Raw genomic sequence first — 17,135 nt, 5'->3', positions numbered from 1 at the left:
CCGAGGGTACCCGTCCCCGTGGGGATTTTTGCCATCCCTATGTACGATGCTAATTAATGATGGTCATGTATTAGGTAATTATTATTTTTTTAATAATTTTATATTTTAACATTAGAGTTAGCGACATGAATTGTGTTGCAAAAAAAAAAGGCATAACTTGAAATGTATGATTTGATAATGACATTAGAAAATTCTGTAAAAAAATTTTGTAGTAATTTATTAATCATGTAACACCAAATAATAAGTAACAATTCAAAAGTTATCAATTTAGGATTATGATACGGAATTTATAAGCTTGAAATTAATCAATACTACAAAAACTTGCATGACTAAATTCAATTGTAGGGGTAGTTGGTCATTTACATGGAGCAGAGACCTATTTATTACAAATGGACAAAGCTACACAGAATATAAAAAGAATTAAATTGGAGGTAACTACACGAGCTTACATGAGCGTGAAATGCTCCATTCCTAGTTTTCGACAGCAGCGTTGTGCTGATTGCAGAACATGTGTGGGGCTTACAGCGTATATAAATTATGTATACGGTTACATTGAATTTGATGGATTGAAAAGTTAATAGATGTTGTGTTGGTTTGTGCTGTTTCGCAACTGTTGAGAATCAATTAAATGTAACTGTCGTTTTGTTAAATTCTCCTGCACCCTTCATTCCACAACCTAATCCAGTGTGGTAGTATCTGTGAATTAATATCTTAATTTTCTTAAATATCTGTAAATGATGAAAAAAAAAAAAGGGATCGTAATTCCATGATTGAGATTTTAATTTAATAAATGTGAAAGGTCGGCTTTACAGGTTAGTTTTTGAATTTCATGATTCCCAAATCGAAAAGGCAAAATCACAGGCGTTGAAGTGGTTTTTGTGTTTGATTAAGATTTGTTATTTGAAGCCAACCTGTTATTTTATTCAGTCAAAAAAATTAAATAAAATTTATTCATTTTTTTTATATCTTACTATCAAACCAATTCATTTGATCCGTTATTATTTTAGATAAAATTTTGAATATAAAACACAAACAATAGTTCGTGAGGATAAAAACCCCAATTATAAATGTAACTCAACGGTAAAAAGGAGGAGGATGAGTGTAATAACCATCTATTAAGAGTTATTTTCATTCATAAAGTGATCGAGATTAGAGCAAAGTAAATAATATCTCTTTGTACTATTAGAATAGGCTTTCAAAATTAAAATGTAACGTAAGATAAGAAAATAATTTTAGTTAAAATAAGTTTTGGTGTTTGACATCATACAATTGCCCAACAAACATCTGTATAATAATAGGGATGGCAATGTGGCAGATATGGGTTGGATCTACTCTACTCCAGATCCAGATCCACAATAAAAATTAAGATCTGTATTTGCTCCATATCTGTCATGAATCCATATTTTTCGCCCCATATTCAAATTCAAAAAAGAAATAAATATATATATCTGCTCCAAATTCGAAAAAAATTAAAATCCAAATCTACTCTAGATCCGTCATGAATTCTAAAACTCATCAATTAAAAAGTAATAATTTTTTAGAATGAAAATTGAAGGCTAAATGTATTGATAACAAATAAATTATATAATTTTTCTCAAAAATATAATAAATATTGTAGCTTATATTTTTACACCGAAATAAACAAATAAGAAAGATAATAAAATATCTTTCAAAAGTAATTGCAGGAGTAACATCAATTTCATATTCTATTGTCTCCATCATTCTAATATCCACAACACACCCACCCTCATTTCTATAATATTAAATAATGATATATAAATTAAATAATGATATATAAATTAAATATGATTTATATTCAATCATTTATTATTTTTATTATGACCATATTTGACTAAATATATGAATAACTATATTCCTTAAAAATTATTTGGTCAATATAATAAAATAAATTGCTAGGTTGTATTACTTGGATTTGAATATTGCATGTACATGCTTTGGGGCTGGCTGACATTTAAATTTACAAAACTAACCTTTAAGTTTTAAGAGTTTAAATGCATTGTAAATACCACTAATATGCTATGAATAAAATTTATTATCATTATAATTCCATAATTGTTAAGAAAATTTTAAAATTAAATTAAAATAAAAGATGAGTGGATATGGATATAGATTTAAATATTAAGATAGATCCAAACATGTTCCAGATCCGTCTTAGATCCACACATTAATATGCAAATCCGATTCAAATCTATTTTAAATCGATCCAAATCTGATCCGATTGGATTTGAATCACGTGAATCTTGGATCAGATCCAATCCATTGTCATCCCTAATAATAACGATATAAATAAAGATTTACGTATAAAAATAAGAAAACGGTAAGAACTAAGAATGAGAAAATTATTAAATATACATGAATGCTAATGGGCTAATCCCAAAGCCGGCCTGTTCGTAAATGGGTTAGACTGATTTGGCCCGTTAATAACCGGACTTGATACATTTGTATAGGGTGTCCGTGCTTGAGCACTGATTAGCTAAGATCCAAATCTTGTGCGTGACCCAATTTTGCTGACGTGTCAGAGATTTTCGATGGTCTACCTCTCGCTGACTCTTGAAGGCACGTGGTGATGGAACATGGATACTGAGTGCTGGGGAGACGAAGTATCGAAGAAGGTTTTGTGGCAATACAAGTCACTGCCGAAGAAGGGGAAGCCTCAAGGACGTGAAGTTACAGTCTTGGCTGCGTTTCTCATCTCCTCTCCTTCTAAAGGTCATTTCCTTTTTCCTTTCTCTCATATTTTATTTTTAATAAAAGAGCCGGCGATTGGTAGTTAATTTGTTTAATTTTAGATTTGGAGGTTGTTGCTCTTGGAACGGGAACAAAATGTATAGGCCGTTCGCTCTTGAGCCCCCATGGTGACATTGTCAATGACTCGCACGCTGAAATCGTCGCCCGTAGAGCTCTACTGAGGTTTATTTTTTTATGTGGGTTTATTTGTATCATTAAATCATTTCTTCAGGAATTGTATCGGATGTCATAAGTGTATAACCCAGTTGAGTTTTTTTTTTTTTTTTTTTTTTCATATTATAACAACACAGATTCTTCTATACTGAGGTTTTGAACAAGCAGAAATGCAGTAATGGAATAGAAGGTCTGCGAGATGATGTTTTCAACAACTTTCTTTTCGAATTGGGCCCAACAGGGAAATACAGATTCAGAGAGGGCTGGCAACTTCATCTATACATTTCACAGTTGCCATGTAATGTTTGGTGTTCTTTTTTTTTTCCCCCCTTATTTATTTATTTCTTTGTTTTCGTAATTGTATTTGTTCTTTTGGACTAGTTAATTAATTAATTATATATATATGTATATGTATATCCAAAAGGCTAATGATGTTTTTCTTTGTTTTCTTATAGGTGGGGACGCTTCACTCAGTTCATGTCATTCTGCACCGAGAAATTTCTTCTCAAGAGAAGGCAACTCACTGTCATCTGTGGATGAACTTAATGGTTCCAAAGATGGGATTTGTGAGGCTTCAAATTTAAATAATGGTTGTCATGGAATTTAAATTTTTTTCTCCAGATCATTCTTATGTTAGTTGATTGTTGTCTTCTGAGTAACTTATGTTCTATCTGCTCCACTTCTTCTTTCTTCTTTTTTTTTAATGCTTGCCAATGTTTTAAATTGTACCACTTAAATCTTTATGGCTAATTTTATTTTCTTTCTTATGATGTTTGAATATGTTTTTTATGATAGAGCTTTGGCATTTTTTTTTTTTTTGGGTGTCTACGTTTTATTGTAATAAGATTGACATGAGAGGCTGATTTACTCAAAGAATTTACAAGAGTATATACTTGCAGATGATAGCCTGCAACACATTGGAAGGGTGCAGAGGAAGCCTGGTCGTGGTGATACAACATTGTCAGTTAGCTGCTCAGATAAGATAGCTCGTTGGAATGCTGTTGGAGTTCAAGGTCTGTTTAATTACAATTTATGAGCGTTTCAAAATTTTTACTCCAATCACAGTCAACAAGTAGCATAATTAGTAATTTGTTGTAAAATGGTGCTCCCATATTGCCAAAGCTTCCATGCCTTCTGGCATATGCAGACTAGTTAAGTGCATAACATAAGTCATCTGCCCAATAAGAGTTAATATCTCTACTTAGCTCTAAGTTCGCATACATATGCATTTGAAATATGGCATTCTATGTCTACTACTTCCTTAGACAATGATATTTCAGCTGATGCACATTGTTTCTGCATTGGCTAGAGTTAAATGATGAGGTCATTCTTCCTCTAATTTCAGGAGCTTTGCTTTCCTATTTTCTTCAACCTGTTTACCTCTCTTCCATTACTGTTGGAAGATCCCCTAACACTTCTGAAGATTTTCCCTTGGAGGAGCACTTGAAAAGATCTTTGTATGATCGAATTTTACCATTATCAGAGGAACTATCGAGTCCCTTTCAAGTTAATAAGGTATGTGAAGTGTTGGTGTTTCAATAACTTGGAAAGTGAGCAGGGTAATGACAAAATTCTTCATAATGCCATTGGCAGCCAATTTTTCTGGCGGCATCAGTACCACCGGAGGAGTTTCAGCATTCTGAGACTGCTTCATCCACTTTAACTTGCGGGTATTTTATTGAATTTGATAAAAGTCTTGAAATTATTCTGTTGTGCTTTTTTGTTCAATATTGGTCTATGCTTTGGTTCGCAGGTACTCCATATGTTGGAATAAGTCCGGCCTGCATGAAGTCATTCTTGGAACCACGGGAAGAAAGCAAGGCACCTCTGCTAAAGGAGCTCTTTCTCCATCTACTCAGTCGTCTTTATGCAAGTAAGCTGTGACAGATATATGCTCCGTAGATATTCATATGAGGCAAAATCGTTATCTTAACCATTGCTATTTTTGTCATCCTTAGAAATCGATTGTTGCAGGTTTTTTTGTCTCTGAAGCATGAAAGCAAAATCAGATGCCTAGCTGCTGATATTTCCTATAGAGAACTCAAGGTAGTTTTGATTTTCTGGATTTAAAAATGAATGGCCCCTTTTTTTTTGGTTCATTCGAATTTATTGTTACTTTACACTGTGACATGTTATGAGTTGTAAAATCTCTTTTTCTGCTCTTGTGATTAAAAAGAAGTTGGATGTAGATTGTCGTTTCTATTAATTTGAAATCAAACTTTTTGTTATCTTCGACTGATGGTTGTCACTAGATGTGAAAGGCGGAGTGAGATTCTTATCCTGGAATTCATTTCTATTGCTAAATCTCTAATGCATTAGCCCCTGGCTAATTGTTGTTTATCCTTGGTAATTTCACTGATTTAATAATATATTCTGAAATTGCAAAAATGCTTGTCTGCTAACTAGTAATAGCTTCTGTCTTCTAAGTAGTTTCATATGAAATTTCTTTGCAGGACGGTGCTCAAGCATACAATATAGCCTCAAAAGTTTTTAAAGGAGGACCACCTTTTAATAACTGGCCATTAAAAACCCTTGGGATATGAAGCCTTCTTCCAAGGAGAGAGGTAAACTGAATGGAGTCATTAAACTCTCTTGACATTTGAAAGTGGGAACTAGAAAGGACACGCAGATTAGTACTCGGGTGCATAGCCTGATGTTCTCAAAGAATGATCTAAAGTTAGCAAACACAGACTTCACTTTTATATTTGCTTCTCCTTGTGGTGCAGATGCAGTGAGAATGTTAAGACTTGGAAAGCCTTGATCAGCTTTGAGCAATTTTGTTGACAAGATGAGTAAAGCTGTTGTTAAACAAGTCGTTCAAACCTCGCTATTGTTATGCTTCGTGACTGAAAAAAGAACATATTGGTAAACATGTGTGTTACTGCCTGCCTGCGCATTGCAAGCATGCATGTTCCAGAGACTAATAGAACAGGCAATTCCCATGTGCTTGATCAACAACTGTAATTGCCTAATATTTGGGGCAGAGTCAGGGGGGAATAGACATTTGTGTGTGGCTGCTGACTGGTGAATTACCCCGTGGGTTAAGGCACTTAGTCGCTGTGGGACTTGCAAGTCAAGGGTCCAGCTACGTTGCCTCTGGGGTTTGGTGCCCCATTTTTTTGTCTTTTTCAAATTCACCGTTGGATACAACGCTTGCATAATGGCTTTGATGTGATTTTAGGCTATTAACATTAAAGGCCCCTCTTGTTCATGTAAAATAAGAAAAATTATAAGTTTTATAATTATGACATAAAAGTCCATAATATATATATATATATTTTTACACTATTAAACTAGATTTCCAATTAAATGACTTATTCTTACATGTATTAATATCTATTTAAATTAATAAATTTACTTATTAATTAAAAAATTAACTAATTTATTATATAGTTAAACTATGTATATTATTTACGAACCATAATTAATGATAAATATAATTTTTTTTAATTTAACATAACGGCAACTAGTTTCCTCTCACCGATGTGACTAAGGTTCAAACCCCATAATCTTTTTTATTCCAACACGAGATTTTACTATCTCAAGTAAATGTAATGTACAAAATATGAAAATAAATTTAATTTGATATTCTATGTAGTTAATATTTTTTTTTGGAAACATAAGATTTATTTAACATATTATCAATTATTTAATTATGTAGTAAAAATATGTTAATTTACTAATAATAATAAAGTGTTAGTTTATAAATTTGTAAAATAATTTTTGTTTGTTTGAACAATGAATTTGTATTTTTGGTTGAGTTTTTGTCCTTAAATAAAAGAATAAATTTAATTACACACTTAAATAAATTAATATTTGTTACCCCACCCCAATAGTTTAAATAGTTATTAGTACACGTCTATATGATTGAGATCTTTCATTAACTTAACTAAGAGAAGGGTAAAAAAATTCTAAACAATTACTCTATTTAAAATAATTTAAATATTTCCTTAGTTTTCTTTTATTTAAAATAACTTAAATAATTCAAAAAACTTTTCTTTTAATTTACTAGTGTTTGTATGTATAAAGAGAATAAGTGCTTGAATTCTAAACAAATCATGGCTTTTAGAAGTATTAATGCAATTAAAAATATTTAGGTGCAGGATTAATGTGTGAAAATTTAAAATTTTTTAGTGTTTTTGTTTTTATAACCAATAACAGGACTTCATTATAATTAACCTTGAAAAAGACAAAAGAAAGGGGTATCAAACCCATGTTGCAACGTAGTTTTGCCCGCAAGTCAAAGCTGCTGTCGTTTTTCTTTTTCATGCGTCGACTTGTCATCTCGGCACACGCATGCCATGCGAAATCCTAATCCTGTCGTCTGTAAACCGAATTCCAAAATTTGTGATCATATGCCTAACTTGGGAATTCCGAAATTTATAATTTCATTTTTCTTGGCGAGCAATTAAGAGGCAGGTGGCAAAGACTTAGACAGTTATGCTACAAAATTTCATATGATATGCCTGTTTTGTTTTTGTTCTGTCAAACTATTTGTAAATTTTCGAATAAAATTGCGGGCGATAGATTTTATGATCGTAATGAGTTAAAGAGTTTACCCAAGCGTTACCTTCTACTTTAACCGTCAACATCTTTCTCTCACACGTTTTTTAACTATTGGTAACAAGATCAACTGTGCCCTAAACGTGTTTAGGCCTAAATTACAGGGTGAATGTCACTAAACCGATGACTGACTTTGAACTAGATTATCCTAAAACTAAATTATTAACCTTTTTGTCTGATTCATTGTCATTGATGTTACAAATTGAAAGAGATTAGACAGAACACGGATTCAACATTAATAACAATAAAGCAAGTACTTAGTTCTAGTGGAACTTATTAGTTATTACCTAATCAAATACCAAGAGAGACCATTGTATTTAGCAGTAGCCTAATTTTATTGCCCCTGTAAGCAGCATTAATTTTTGTTTTGATTGACCGCACGTAAAAGAGTCAGCGTTTGTCTTGCGGTGGAGCTGCTGTAAAATTAGTCATAATCGTGTTGAGTGGGATGCTCGAAACACTAATTAAACAATGGGCAGGACCATGTAAGTTACAAATTAATTTTAATAATTAATATGATGATATTATGGAGCAAATTGTGGGCATAAAACGTGAACCAACCCCTTCATTAACAAGGACGCGAGGCATGTTTCCATCGTTAGTCAGTCTTCTACACCAACTACTTAATATTGAGATAAAGAGTTATGACTCATTCATACTTAGGGTGCGTTTGGAATTGAGGTTGGGCAGCTATAGCTTAAAAGCTACAGTACTAAAGTGTTTGGTAAACACTAACTGCTGTAGCTTTTAAGCTATGTTGATATGATTTTTCACTTGTATAATATAAAATTTATTATATCTTTAATAATTTTATCAAAATTATTATTTAAAATTTATATTTATTATATATTATTAACTTTTGTTTCATAATTACAGCTTTTTTTTCACAGCAGCTGTAGCTTAAAAGCTACAGCACTTCAATCCCAAACGCACCTAGGACGATAATTTGCGTGGACCAACGAATGGCTGCTATCCTCACTCCTCGGTCTTAAAAGTCTTTCATTTTCTTTTTTTTCCTTCATTTTTTTTCTTGATTGGTTTTAAACAAGACGTTAGAAAAATTTATGTGGAAGAAAAAGGTGTAGTAAAAGACATCAATGAAACACAAGCCCAAATTGTTGTATAGCAATAATTATTAATCGTATGTAGGCGGCAAAGGCATGAAAAAGAAGGATAATAGACATCAAAAGAACACTTGCTGGCCATGGCAATGGCAGTGGATTTGGCATGGCTCCTCCTCAGCCTCAGGCCTTTATGGACACTTGACTGCAGCGCCATCGCAATCACCATCAAGAAAGAAGCAGACAGCTGCCACCTTCTTCACCTTCTTCCTCTTCGTTGGTGCTTCAGTTTTTTTTGGCTGGTTCCACTCCGTAAGCCCTCCTACTCCTAAATCTAAACCCTCCGTTAATTTTTTTTTCATTTGCATTCATATTAATTAGTACCTTTTTGTCTCATTTCTGTGACATAACAAATCAACATGAAAATATCATGCACTAGTTGATCTCCTTCTTCACTTTGGACTCCGAAAATGTTTAATACAACGCTTCTAATAATAAGAATAATATATTAAAATTATTCTTTTGAGGGCGATAATTTTTTTTTTGTTTGTTAATTAGTTCAAACAATTAATAATTTCTATTGATTTTGCCTCTAAATTCAATAAGCCTTCGTTGTATAAGAAACTCAAGTGCATAGTTCTTTTGGTATTCTTTCATTTTGCATGTTCATAACATGATGATTGAGTATTATTGAGAAAAAAAAATTTAGATGATAAAAGAGAGATAGAGAGGAAAGATAAAAAGTGAGATACAATATGGAAAAAAAAAAAAAAACTTTTTTGATGTTGGAAATATAAAGAAGGGATCTGTATCGACAACAAAGTATCTAGAATTTTAAACATTAATATTATTTAATTTGGATTGTTGGATTGACTTAAGAATAAGTGTGATTTTAAAATCCGCCCCATAAAATGTATTAATATTAATTCAATAACTAAATACTGTGTCCACAGTCTATATTTTCAGGAATTGTGCATCAAAATTCAGTTATAACTACCGCAAAATCACCGATCGAGCAACAAGAATTTGATCTCCAATGCACTAAACATAATGTAACGCAAAGCTGCCCCACCAATTACAGCTATCCAACACCTCACAACCCCAAAAATCCTGACCGTCCATCAAATTTAAGTACGTGTCCATCGTACTTCCGATGGATTCATGAAGATCTACGGCACTGGAGAGACTCAGGGATCACAAAAGACATGATCGAACGGGCGAGAAAGACCGCACACTTCAGGCTTGTGATCGTCAACGGGAAGGCTTATGTGGAGAAGTACAAGCAGTCGATACAGACAAGGGACAAGTTTACTTTGTGGGGAATATTGCAGCTGCTGAGATTGTACCCTGGAAGATTGCCGGATTTGGAGCTCATGTTTGACTGTAACGACCGACCTGTCGTCCGAGCCAGAGACTTTGGAGGCCCAAATTCAGGCCCACCACCTTTGTTCAGATACTGCTCCGATGGGTCCAGCTTGGATATTGTGTTCCCTGATTGGTCTTTTTGGGGCTGGTAAATATCACCTTTTCCTCATTTTTCATTGAAATTTCTATCTAAATAAAAACATGATGTTTAGAGTTTTAATAGCAAGATTTCAAAAGTAGCTCAGTTAGCCTTTTTCTTTACGATCTAGCAAAAACTCAGCATTTCAAATATAAATGCCCCCAAGTATATATATTTTGCGAAAATATTCAAGCTCGATGCTTTTTTGTTGTTATTATTATAATAATTATTATTATTTTGTTGTTTGAATATCAATCATATGCAATTTTGGATTAGATAAGCAACTGGCATGCGGATCACCTATCAATTATTCATTGGTTGGACGCTTGACATGTCAATTTTCTATTGATTGTTCATTGACTACTCGTCAAGTGTGACAGATTATGTGTGCATTTTAAGAAATATTGTAAGCGAATTATTTATTTCCGTAAAGTTTCCAAGACTTTTTTCTCTTCCGATTTAGAGTGTAGGCTAGATTCGATGGGAAGATCTTTTGTATAACTAAAAGAAATCTTATTACTAATTTAGTTAGCCCATATGATCCGTGGGAAATACTAGTAACCACTAGTGAATGAGTAAATATTTGGTTAAATATTAAAAGGTGAAATAACACCAGCAATAATACTTGTTTTTGGCAGGGCTGAGACTAATATAAGGCCATGGAGTAATGTGTTGAAGGACATTGAAGAAGGCAACAAGAGAACCAAATGGAAGGAAAGGGTACCCTATGCTTACTGGAGAGGGAATCCAAACGTGTCCCCAATCAGAAAGGAGCTGATGACCTGCAATGCCTCGGACAAAAATGACTGGAACGCTCGCCTTTATGTTCAGGTAATTAAATATTTGCCTTAACAGTAATATATCAATAAAAATGTTGAAGTAATTATTAATTGTGTTTGATTGAATGCGCGTTTTAATTTATTTTAGGACTGGGGACAAGAATCAAAACAAAATTTCAAGCAATCGAATCTAGGAGACCAATGCAGCCACAGGTATAAGATATACATAGAAGGATGGGCGTGGTCAGTAAGTGAGAAATACATTTTAGCTTGTGACTCGATGACCTTAATCGTAAGGCCACGTTATTATGATTTCTTCTCGAGAGGAATGGTGCCAATGCAGCATTACTGGCCAATCCGAGACAACAGCAAATGCACTTCTCTTAAATTTGCTGTGGATTGGGGCAACGCTCACACAGAAAAGGCAGAGGCCATTGGTGAGGCAGCAAGCAGATTCATACGGGAGGATTTAAAGATGGGTTATGTGTATGATTACATGTTTCATCTGCTAAATGAGTATGCGAGGCTATTGAGATTCAAGCCCTCAATTCCTGCTGGGGCACTTGAGCTTTGTTCGGAGACAATGGCTTGCTCAGCAAAGGGGACATGGAGAAAGTTCATGGAAGAGTCAATGGTCAAATCTCCTAGTGATTCAATTCCATGCTCCTTGCCTCCGCCTTACCATCCTTCTGCTCTTAAGAATTTCACAGACACAAAAGTTAAATTAACAAGGCAAGTCGAAGCCTGGGAAAATGAATATTGGAAGAAAATAAATTAATTGATACTAATAATTTTTCCGATAATTTATGATAGCTTAAGCTTATTGTATCTTCCTTTTGATATTTAATGTTTTATGTTTTTATTCTCTTATTATCCTGTATAAATTTGGATTCGGATCTTCTCTCCTCCAGGAGTTTAATCTTTCCTAATGTTTGTAGAAGATGTCCCCACGCGTCATTTTTAATGAGTTTATTCACAAAATTTAATTAATCTTTCTTTATTAAACACATGTTTTAGTAGCTAATTACAATTCTAAAAGTAACAGTCATTCACGCGCAAGTGGTGCCATTTTCATAGTTCTCGAGAACTTTGTTCGAATTTGCAGGGGGCATATCAATTATGAATAATGTCAAGATCACAGTGAGAACACGACCGAACAAATTGTACGAAAATTACTAAAAACCCTTTCTTTAGCAAGTCACTCAGTCTCGGCTGTCATCGAGAGTCAATCGTCGATCGAGATAGCGGCCAGGATTGTGAATTCGTAAGGCTAATGATGCTTCTTTCCAATGAGTTGAGCAAATCGAAGAAAAGCACAAAGTCAATTGAAAAAATGATGGAGAAAAAAAGGAAAAAGCAGTAACATGTATAACTTGCTTGGTAAGGGAGAGAAAGGAAGAAGGTGAGAGAGTTATTAGAGGTAAGATTTGACGACGAGGGAGAGAGATGAAGAAGTATTGTTTCTTATTTTTATTTTTATTTTTATGGCTCGTTTTGAAGATTGGTGGAAACGTGTATCACTTGTTTTGGGTTTTATTACTGTAAGCCAGACTTTGTTTTGTATGTTTTACGATTTATATTTAAGATGTGACCCACCGAACAAGTTCTACGCGTAAATTTTAAAAACAAAAATGAAATGATGGCTACAAAACCATTACTGACCGAACAGGTCCTTATTTTTTTTTTTCTTTGTTGATTTTTGTTTTATTACCTTAAAAAGGAAGAATAGTTCAATTAAGTGTGACAAGTGGTTTATTTTCTTGCTTAATCATTAAATCAAGGCAGTTTTCTCCATTTCGAAATGTGAGTGAAGTAGACATCCCTCGAATATTAGAGAGGATAAAATCTGGGCAGTGCTATATAAGAATTTATGTAAATTAGGTCCAGTAATTGTCTGATTGTAAATATTAGTTGTAAATCTCATATAATATGAGTTGTAATATGAGCATTAGTCTCATGTAATTCAAAAAAAAAGTGTGACCAATGGGCCTTTGGTCCAATAGGAGAAGCCTTGCACTTACAATGTTGAGTGCAATGATTCGAGCTTCTATAAGAGCATTATGGAGGTTAGTTTCGGTTCTTCATTAATTATCAACTAATTGAGTGAAGACAGTCTCTCCCTTACAAAATGTGAGTGGAGTAGACACCCCTCGAATATTAGAGCGAGTTTAAAGTATTTGGACAAGTGCTTCAGTGGGTTAATGTATGACGGTGATCCCAGTTGTTTAGTACGATTGTAAATATTATAATTGTAATAACTAATATAATATCAGTAACAATTTGTGTATAACAAATTAAAAAAAAAGTGTAAATAATGAAAAATAATACTATAGTTTTAATCGGGAACTCTACTCGTCCGACCTTTTTACTTGTCCTTTTAGGGATCTTTTAAGTATGTTTTTGTCAACCCATCAATGAGTGGATTAAAAAAGGCAAGCTACAAATAAAATGAGTAAAAAATCTCTCACCATCGAATTGACGAACAAATTAATTTCTGACAAAGCAGTGATGGTTGTGAGTTGGCAGATTAATTGGTTTGCGTGTGTAAACTGATTTGCGTTTCACCGGCCACATTCTCTGTACAAACGCATTATATAAATGCTGTTATATATGTTTTAGTCGAAGTTAACTAGTTAAGGTGAAATTGGGTAAATGTAAACAACCGAAACAAGGGAGAGCGGCGGGACCACAGTTACTTGATAAGTCGAGACAAAGTAGACCAAGTCTTTCGGACTCTTAATAAGCTCTCCATTTCCTTTTGCATTTTCTTTTTCTTTTCTTCTCCGTTTAGTATTTCTTATATCAATAATTTTTGTGATAATATTATTTTGATATTGGTATCAGGACTTCTATCCTGAAACCTTGAAGCGTTCATCGATCGATACCAATTTTCAATTTTGTTTTTCGCGTTTTAGAGTTTTCACTAGATAGGCAGTAGGCAGGAATTAGCCAGATTAATTATAGCTGGTAGAGTTAATGGAAAATATTGGTGCATTTCTTGGATTTTGGGAGCGTGGAGCTCAAAAACGTAGCAATTTTGAAGAGACTGCAAGTCGATCTGTGAAGAGATGGGCGTCGACAACAGTTTTCTTATCATTTTTCATGATCCTCTTCATTGGTTCCTTCCTTTATTGGGTGAATGTTGTAAGTATCTACCTACTTGCTTCATAATCTGTAGTCTTTCTTTTTCATTTTTTTCTCCCCTTGTGTTTTGCTTAATTAATTGTTATTTATTAATTGCAATGGCTACTTTGGATTTGTTTTAATATAGAATACAAATCACAAGTACACAAGTAAATTGATAAATAGTATTTTGATCGTGTGGTTATAAAAACGTATTCTACCTTTCAGCGGCTCCAACATAACCGGATCCTTTATTAATTTATTTTTAGAATATAGTACTTATTTATTGATAAATGACAGAGTAAGATATCATATAACTAATTATTATAATTACTATGAAGACTTTGACAATATAAAGGAATTATTTTAATAGAATTAATTCTTATTTGTATTGAAAATTTTCCTGAAAACGTTAGTCTCATATAAAGTAGCTCAATTAATTGATGATAAGCGGCAATTCAATTCAAAGTTGCCACACTTTAATAACACAACCCTGAATCTGATCTGCTTAATATTGAGTGCATGCAAAGGGACACATGTAAGAAAACATAGAGTGACCTAAGATCAGTTAATAATTTACACTTAATTGAGTCCGTATTATTCACATGGCAGTGTCAACAACCTTTGAGTTGGAGTCCACACCTCCTTTCCTTAACTCTAGGTGAAGGATTCCAATCTTCCTTCTAGTTATGGGATTTTATCATTAAATATGTCGGGTTTCAGTTGAAAATTTTCGCTACACAGTAAATAAACTATAATCACAATAATATTACTTTGATTAAAAAAAAATTAGGTTCCAAAATTTTCACAAAATATAATATGTATATATATCGAGTTTATATATGGTGTCTACACCGATCGGTTATGAAATGTGAACATAACATTGTTTATAATTTACTTTCTTCCTTTTTTTTTTCAAAATTTTGCTATATTATCATATCCCTGGTTAGATAATTCATAGATATTATTTGTTGTTATTCAGTCTGTGTTTCCAGGTTCTCTTCTACGTGAAGAAATATTTGCCTCCAAAAGTTCGGAAGAATCTCTTGGCGAATGTCCGGAATATTTCCGGTGGATACACAAAGATTTAGAGCCATGGAAGCACACAGGAATCTCCAGGGAAATGCTTGAAAGAGCCAAAGCACATGCACAGTTCAGACTAGTGATTATAAATGGAGACGCTTATGTTGAGAAGTATAAAAATGCTTATCAAACAAGAGATGTTTTTACGGTATGGGGAATTTTGCAGCTTCTTAGATTGTACCCTGGGAAAGTACCGGACTTAGAGCTTATGTTTTCGTGCGGTGATAGGCCAGTTGTAAAGAAAAGAGATTACGAAGGTGCAAATTCAACGTCGCCGCCGCCTGTTTTTCATTACTGTGGCGATCAGGAGTCGCTGGATATTGTATTCCCAGATTGGTCCTTCTGGGGGTGGTAAAGCCTTCATAGTTCTTATTTTTTGTACTTTCTATAAGCTATCTCTAGCTGGCTAGATGTTCATTGACTTTTATTTTTGTCATTATTATATTTAACTTGTAGGGCTGAGACGAATATAAGGCCATGGAATAGCATACTGGAGGATATAAAGGAAGGAAACAAAAGGACAAAGTGGATAAATAGGGCGCCCTATGCATATTGGAAGGGGAATCCATACGTTTCCATAGCCAGAGAAGATCTTATGAAGTGTAATGTTACAGATAAATATCAATGGAAAACTCGCCTTTATGTCCAGGTAATTTTATTTCACGGTAAATATTTTTGTTTAAATTGAGATACTTCATCCATTATATGGAGATCATCTATAGTTTTGTGAAAACTTTGAAAAAATCGCCAAATATCAGTCACTATAACATGAGTAACATTAATTAGTATTCATCTGTATCTTGATGGATCACTTACAACTATGTTCAGGACTGGCATAAAGAAAAAAAGCAAGGCTTTGAGAAATCAAAATTAGCAGATCAATGCACTCACAGGTACCCTAATTTTCATTTTTCTTTGGGTCAAATTTTATTACAAAATTCAGATAGGATTGTCTCTGCTATACTGATAAGATTTTGATTCATTGTTTTTAACTTAATGAAGATACAAAATTTACGTAGAAGGACAGGCATGGTCGGTGAGTGAAAAATACATATTAGCATGCGATTCAATGACCTTGCTGATAGAGCCTAAATATTACGACTTCTATTCAAGAAGCTTGGTGCCCTTGCAGCACTACTGGCCCGTTAGAACTGCAAGAAAATGCAGGGATATTAAATTTGCTGTTGAATGGGGCAACACTCATACTCGCCAGGTAACAGATTATTGGAAAAAAGAAAATAGTAGTGCTACACATCTTAAATTTTTTATTCTCAAAAACTCATCCTAAATGATGTGGCATTAATCAATTGGTTGGTGAGTTAATAGAATTAATTTTCTTGTATTTTATAAAGAATTATCAGCTGCTTAAGGAATAACACATTATTTAGGATGAAATTTGAAATAAAAAAATTGGAATGTGTATCATTAAAAAAAAAATGTTGCAAATTAAAAACATGCACGTCGTTTCCAAACAGTTTTATTATGATGCTGTAATAATAATATTCATAAATGTTAATGAATGAACTACAGGCACGGGCTATAGGGCGCGCAGGAAGCAGATATATGCAAGAGAAGCTAAAAATGAAATATGTGTACGATTACATGTTTCATTTGTTAATCGAATACGCCAAGCTTTTGAAATTTGAACCAAGAATACCCAATGAAGGGAAGAAGGTGTGTGCACAGAAACTGGCGAGCTCACAAAATGGGCTAGGGAAAAGATTCATGGTGGAGTCAATGGTGAATTCGTCTAGTGAAACACTTCCATGCACGATGCCTCCTCCTTTTGAACCGCTGTCACTTGAAGCGTTTTTCGAGAACAATGAGATGATTAAAAGACAAGTGGAAATGAGGGAGAAAGATTCCTGGGAAAGTCTCAAATTTGGTTAATAAATTGATGGCGTATGAAGCAATAATTTAGCTTTTTAGTTTTTGTGCTCGTTGTTTATTTATTTTTCTAAGTACATTTATGTTAAAAATGAAAAATAATTAGATATAGAACTAGCAATATCTAATGGAATTAGGGCTAGATTTGGTAATGTTGTACCTTTTTATTGGCAATGCTATAGAGATAATCAGCTGTTAAAAAAATCAGTTATG

At 33.5% G+C, this 17,135-nt stretch overlaps 3 protein-coding genes across 5 annotated transcripts; all 3 read left to right on the top strand.

Annotated features, from left to right (window-relative positions):
* The first annotated feature begins 2,492 nt into the window (after positions 1 to 2,492).
* Positions 2,493 to 6,215, top strand: LOC127898696 (tRNA-specific adenosine deaminase TAD1-like). Of its 3 annotated transcripts, none has more exons than XM_052438937.1 (11): positions 2,493 to 2,730; positions 2,811 to 2,931; positions 3,060 to 3,220; positions 3,378 to 3,512; positions 3,822 to 3,935; positions 4,268 to 4,437; positions 4,516 to 4,592; positions 4,676 to 4,795; positions 4,881 to 4,968; positions 5,376 to 5,486; positions 5,649 to 6,215. In XM_052438937.1, exons 1-10 carry the CDS (start codon positions 2,595 to 2,597, stop codon positions 5,463 to 5,465), a joined length of 1,212 nt encoding a protein of 403 aa, XP_052294897.1. In that variant the 5' UTR covers positions 2,493 to 2,594; the 3' UTR covers positions 5,466 to 5,486; positions 5,649 to 6,215. The 3 variants fall into 3 exon arrangements, 2 of the variants coding, with proteins under 2 accessions (XP_052294897.1, XP_052294898.1); XM_052438938.1 differs by having other exon boundaries at positions 2,494 to 2,730; positions 3,378 to 3,488; XR_008053658.1 differs by lacking the exon at positions 5,649 to 6,215 and having other exon boundaries at positions 4,897 to 4,968.
* Positions 6,216 to 8,293: 2,078 nt separating this feature from the next.
* On the top strand, positions 8,294 to 11,795 carry LOC102617039 (uncharacterized). The gene is made up of 4 exons (XM_006491009.4): positions 8,294 to 8,858; positions 9,500 to 10,059; positions 10,689 to 10,881; positions 10,978 to 11,795. Exons 1-4 carry the CDS (start codon positions 8,646 to 8,648, stop codon positions 11,605 to 11,607), a joined length of 1,596 nt encoding a protein of 531 aa, XP_006491072.1. The 5' UTR covers positions 8,294 to 8,645; the 3' UTR covers positions 11,608 to 11,795.
* A 1,756-nt stretch (positions 11,796 to 13,551) lies between these two features.
* Positions 13,552 to 17,129, top strand: LOC102617343 (uncharacterized). Its single transcript, XM_006491010.4, has 6 exons — positions 13,552 to 13,973; positions 14,935 to 15,386; positions 15,492 to 15,684; positions 15,864 to 15,928; positions 16,038 to 16,248; positions 16,566 to 17,129. Exons 1-6 carry the CDS (start codon positions 13,806 to 13,808, stop codon positions 16,923 to 16,925), a joined length of 1,449 nt encoding a protein of 482 aa, XP_006491073.1. The 5' UTR covers positions 13,552 to 13,805; the 3' UTR covers positions 16,926 to 17,129.
* Positions 17,130 to 17,135: the final 6 nt, after the last annotated feature.

This window comes from Citrus sinensis, chromosome 3 (assembly GCF_022201045.2).
Source record: "Citrus sinensis cultivar Valencia sweet orange chromosome 3, DVS_A1.0, whole genome shotgun sequence".
Lineage (NCBI taxonomy): Eukaryota > Viridiplantae > Streptophyta > Magnoliopsida > Sapindales > Rutaceae > Citrus > Citrus sinensis.
This window is presented reverse-complemented; position numbering and strand designations above follow the sequence as displayed.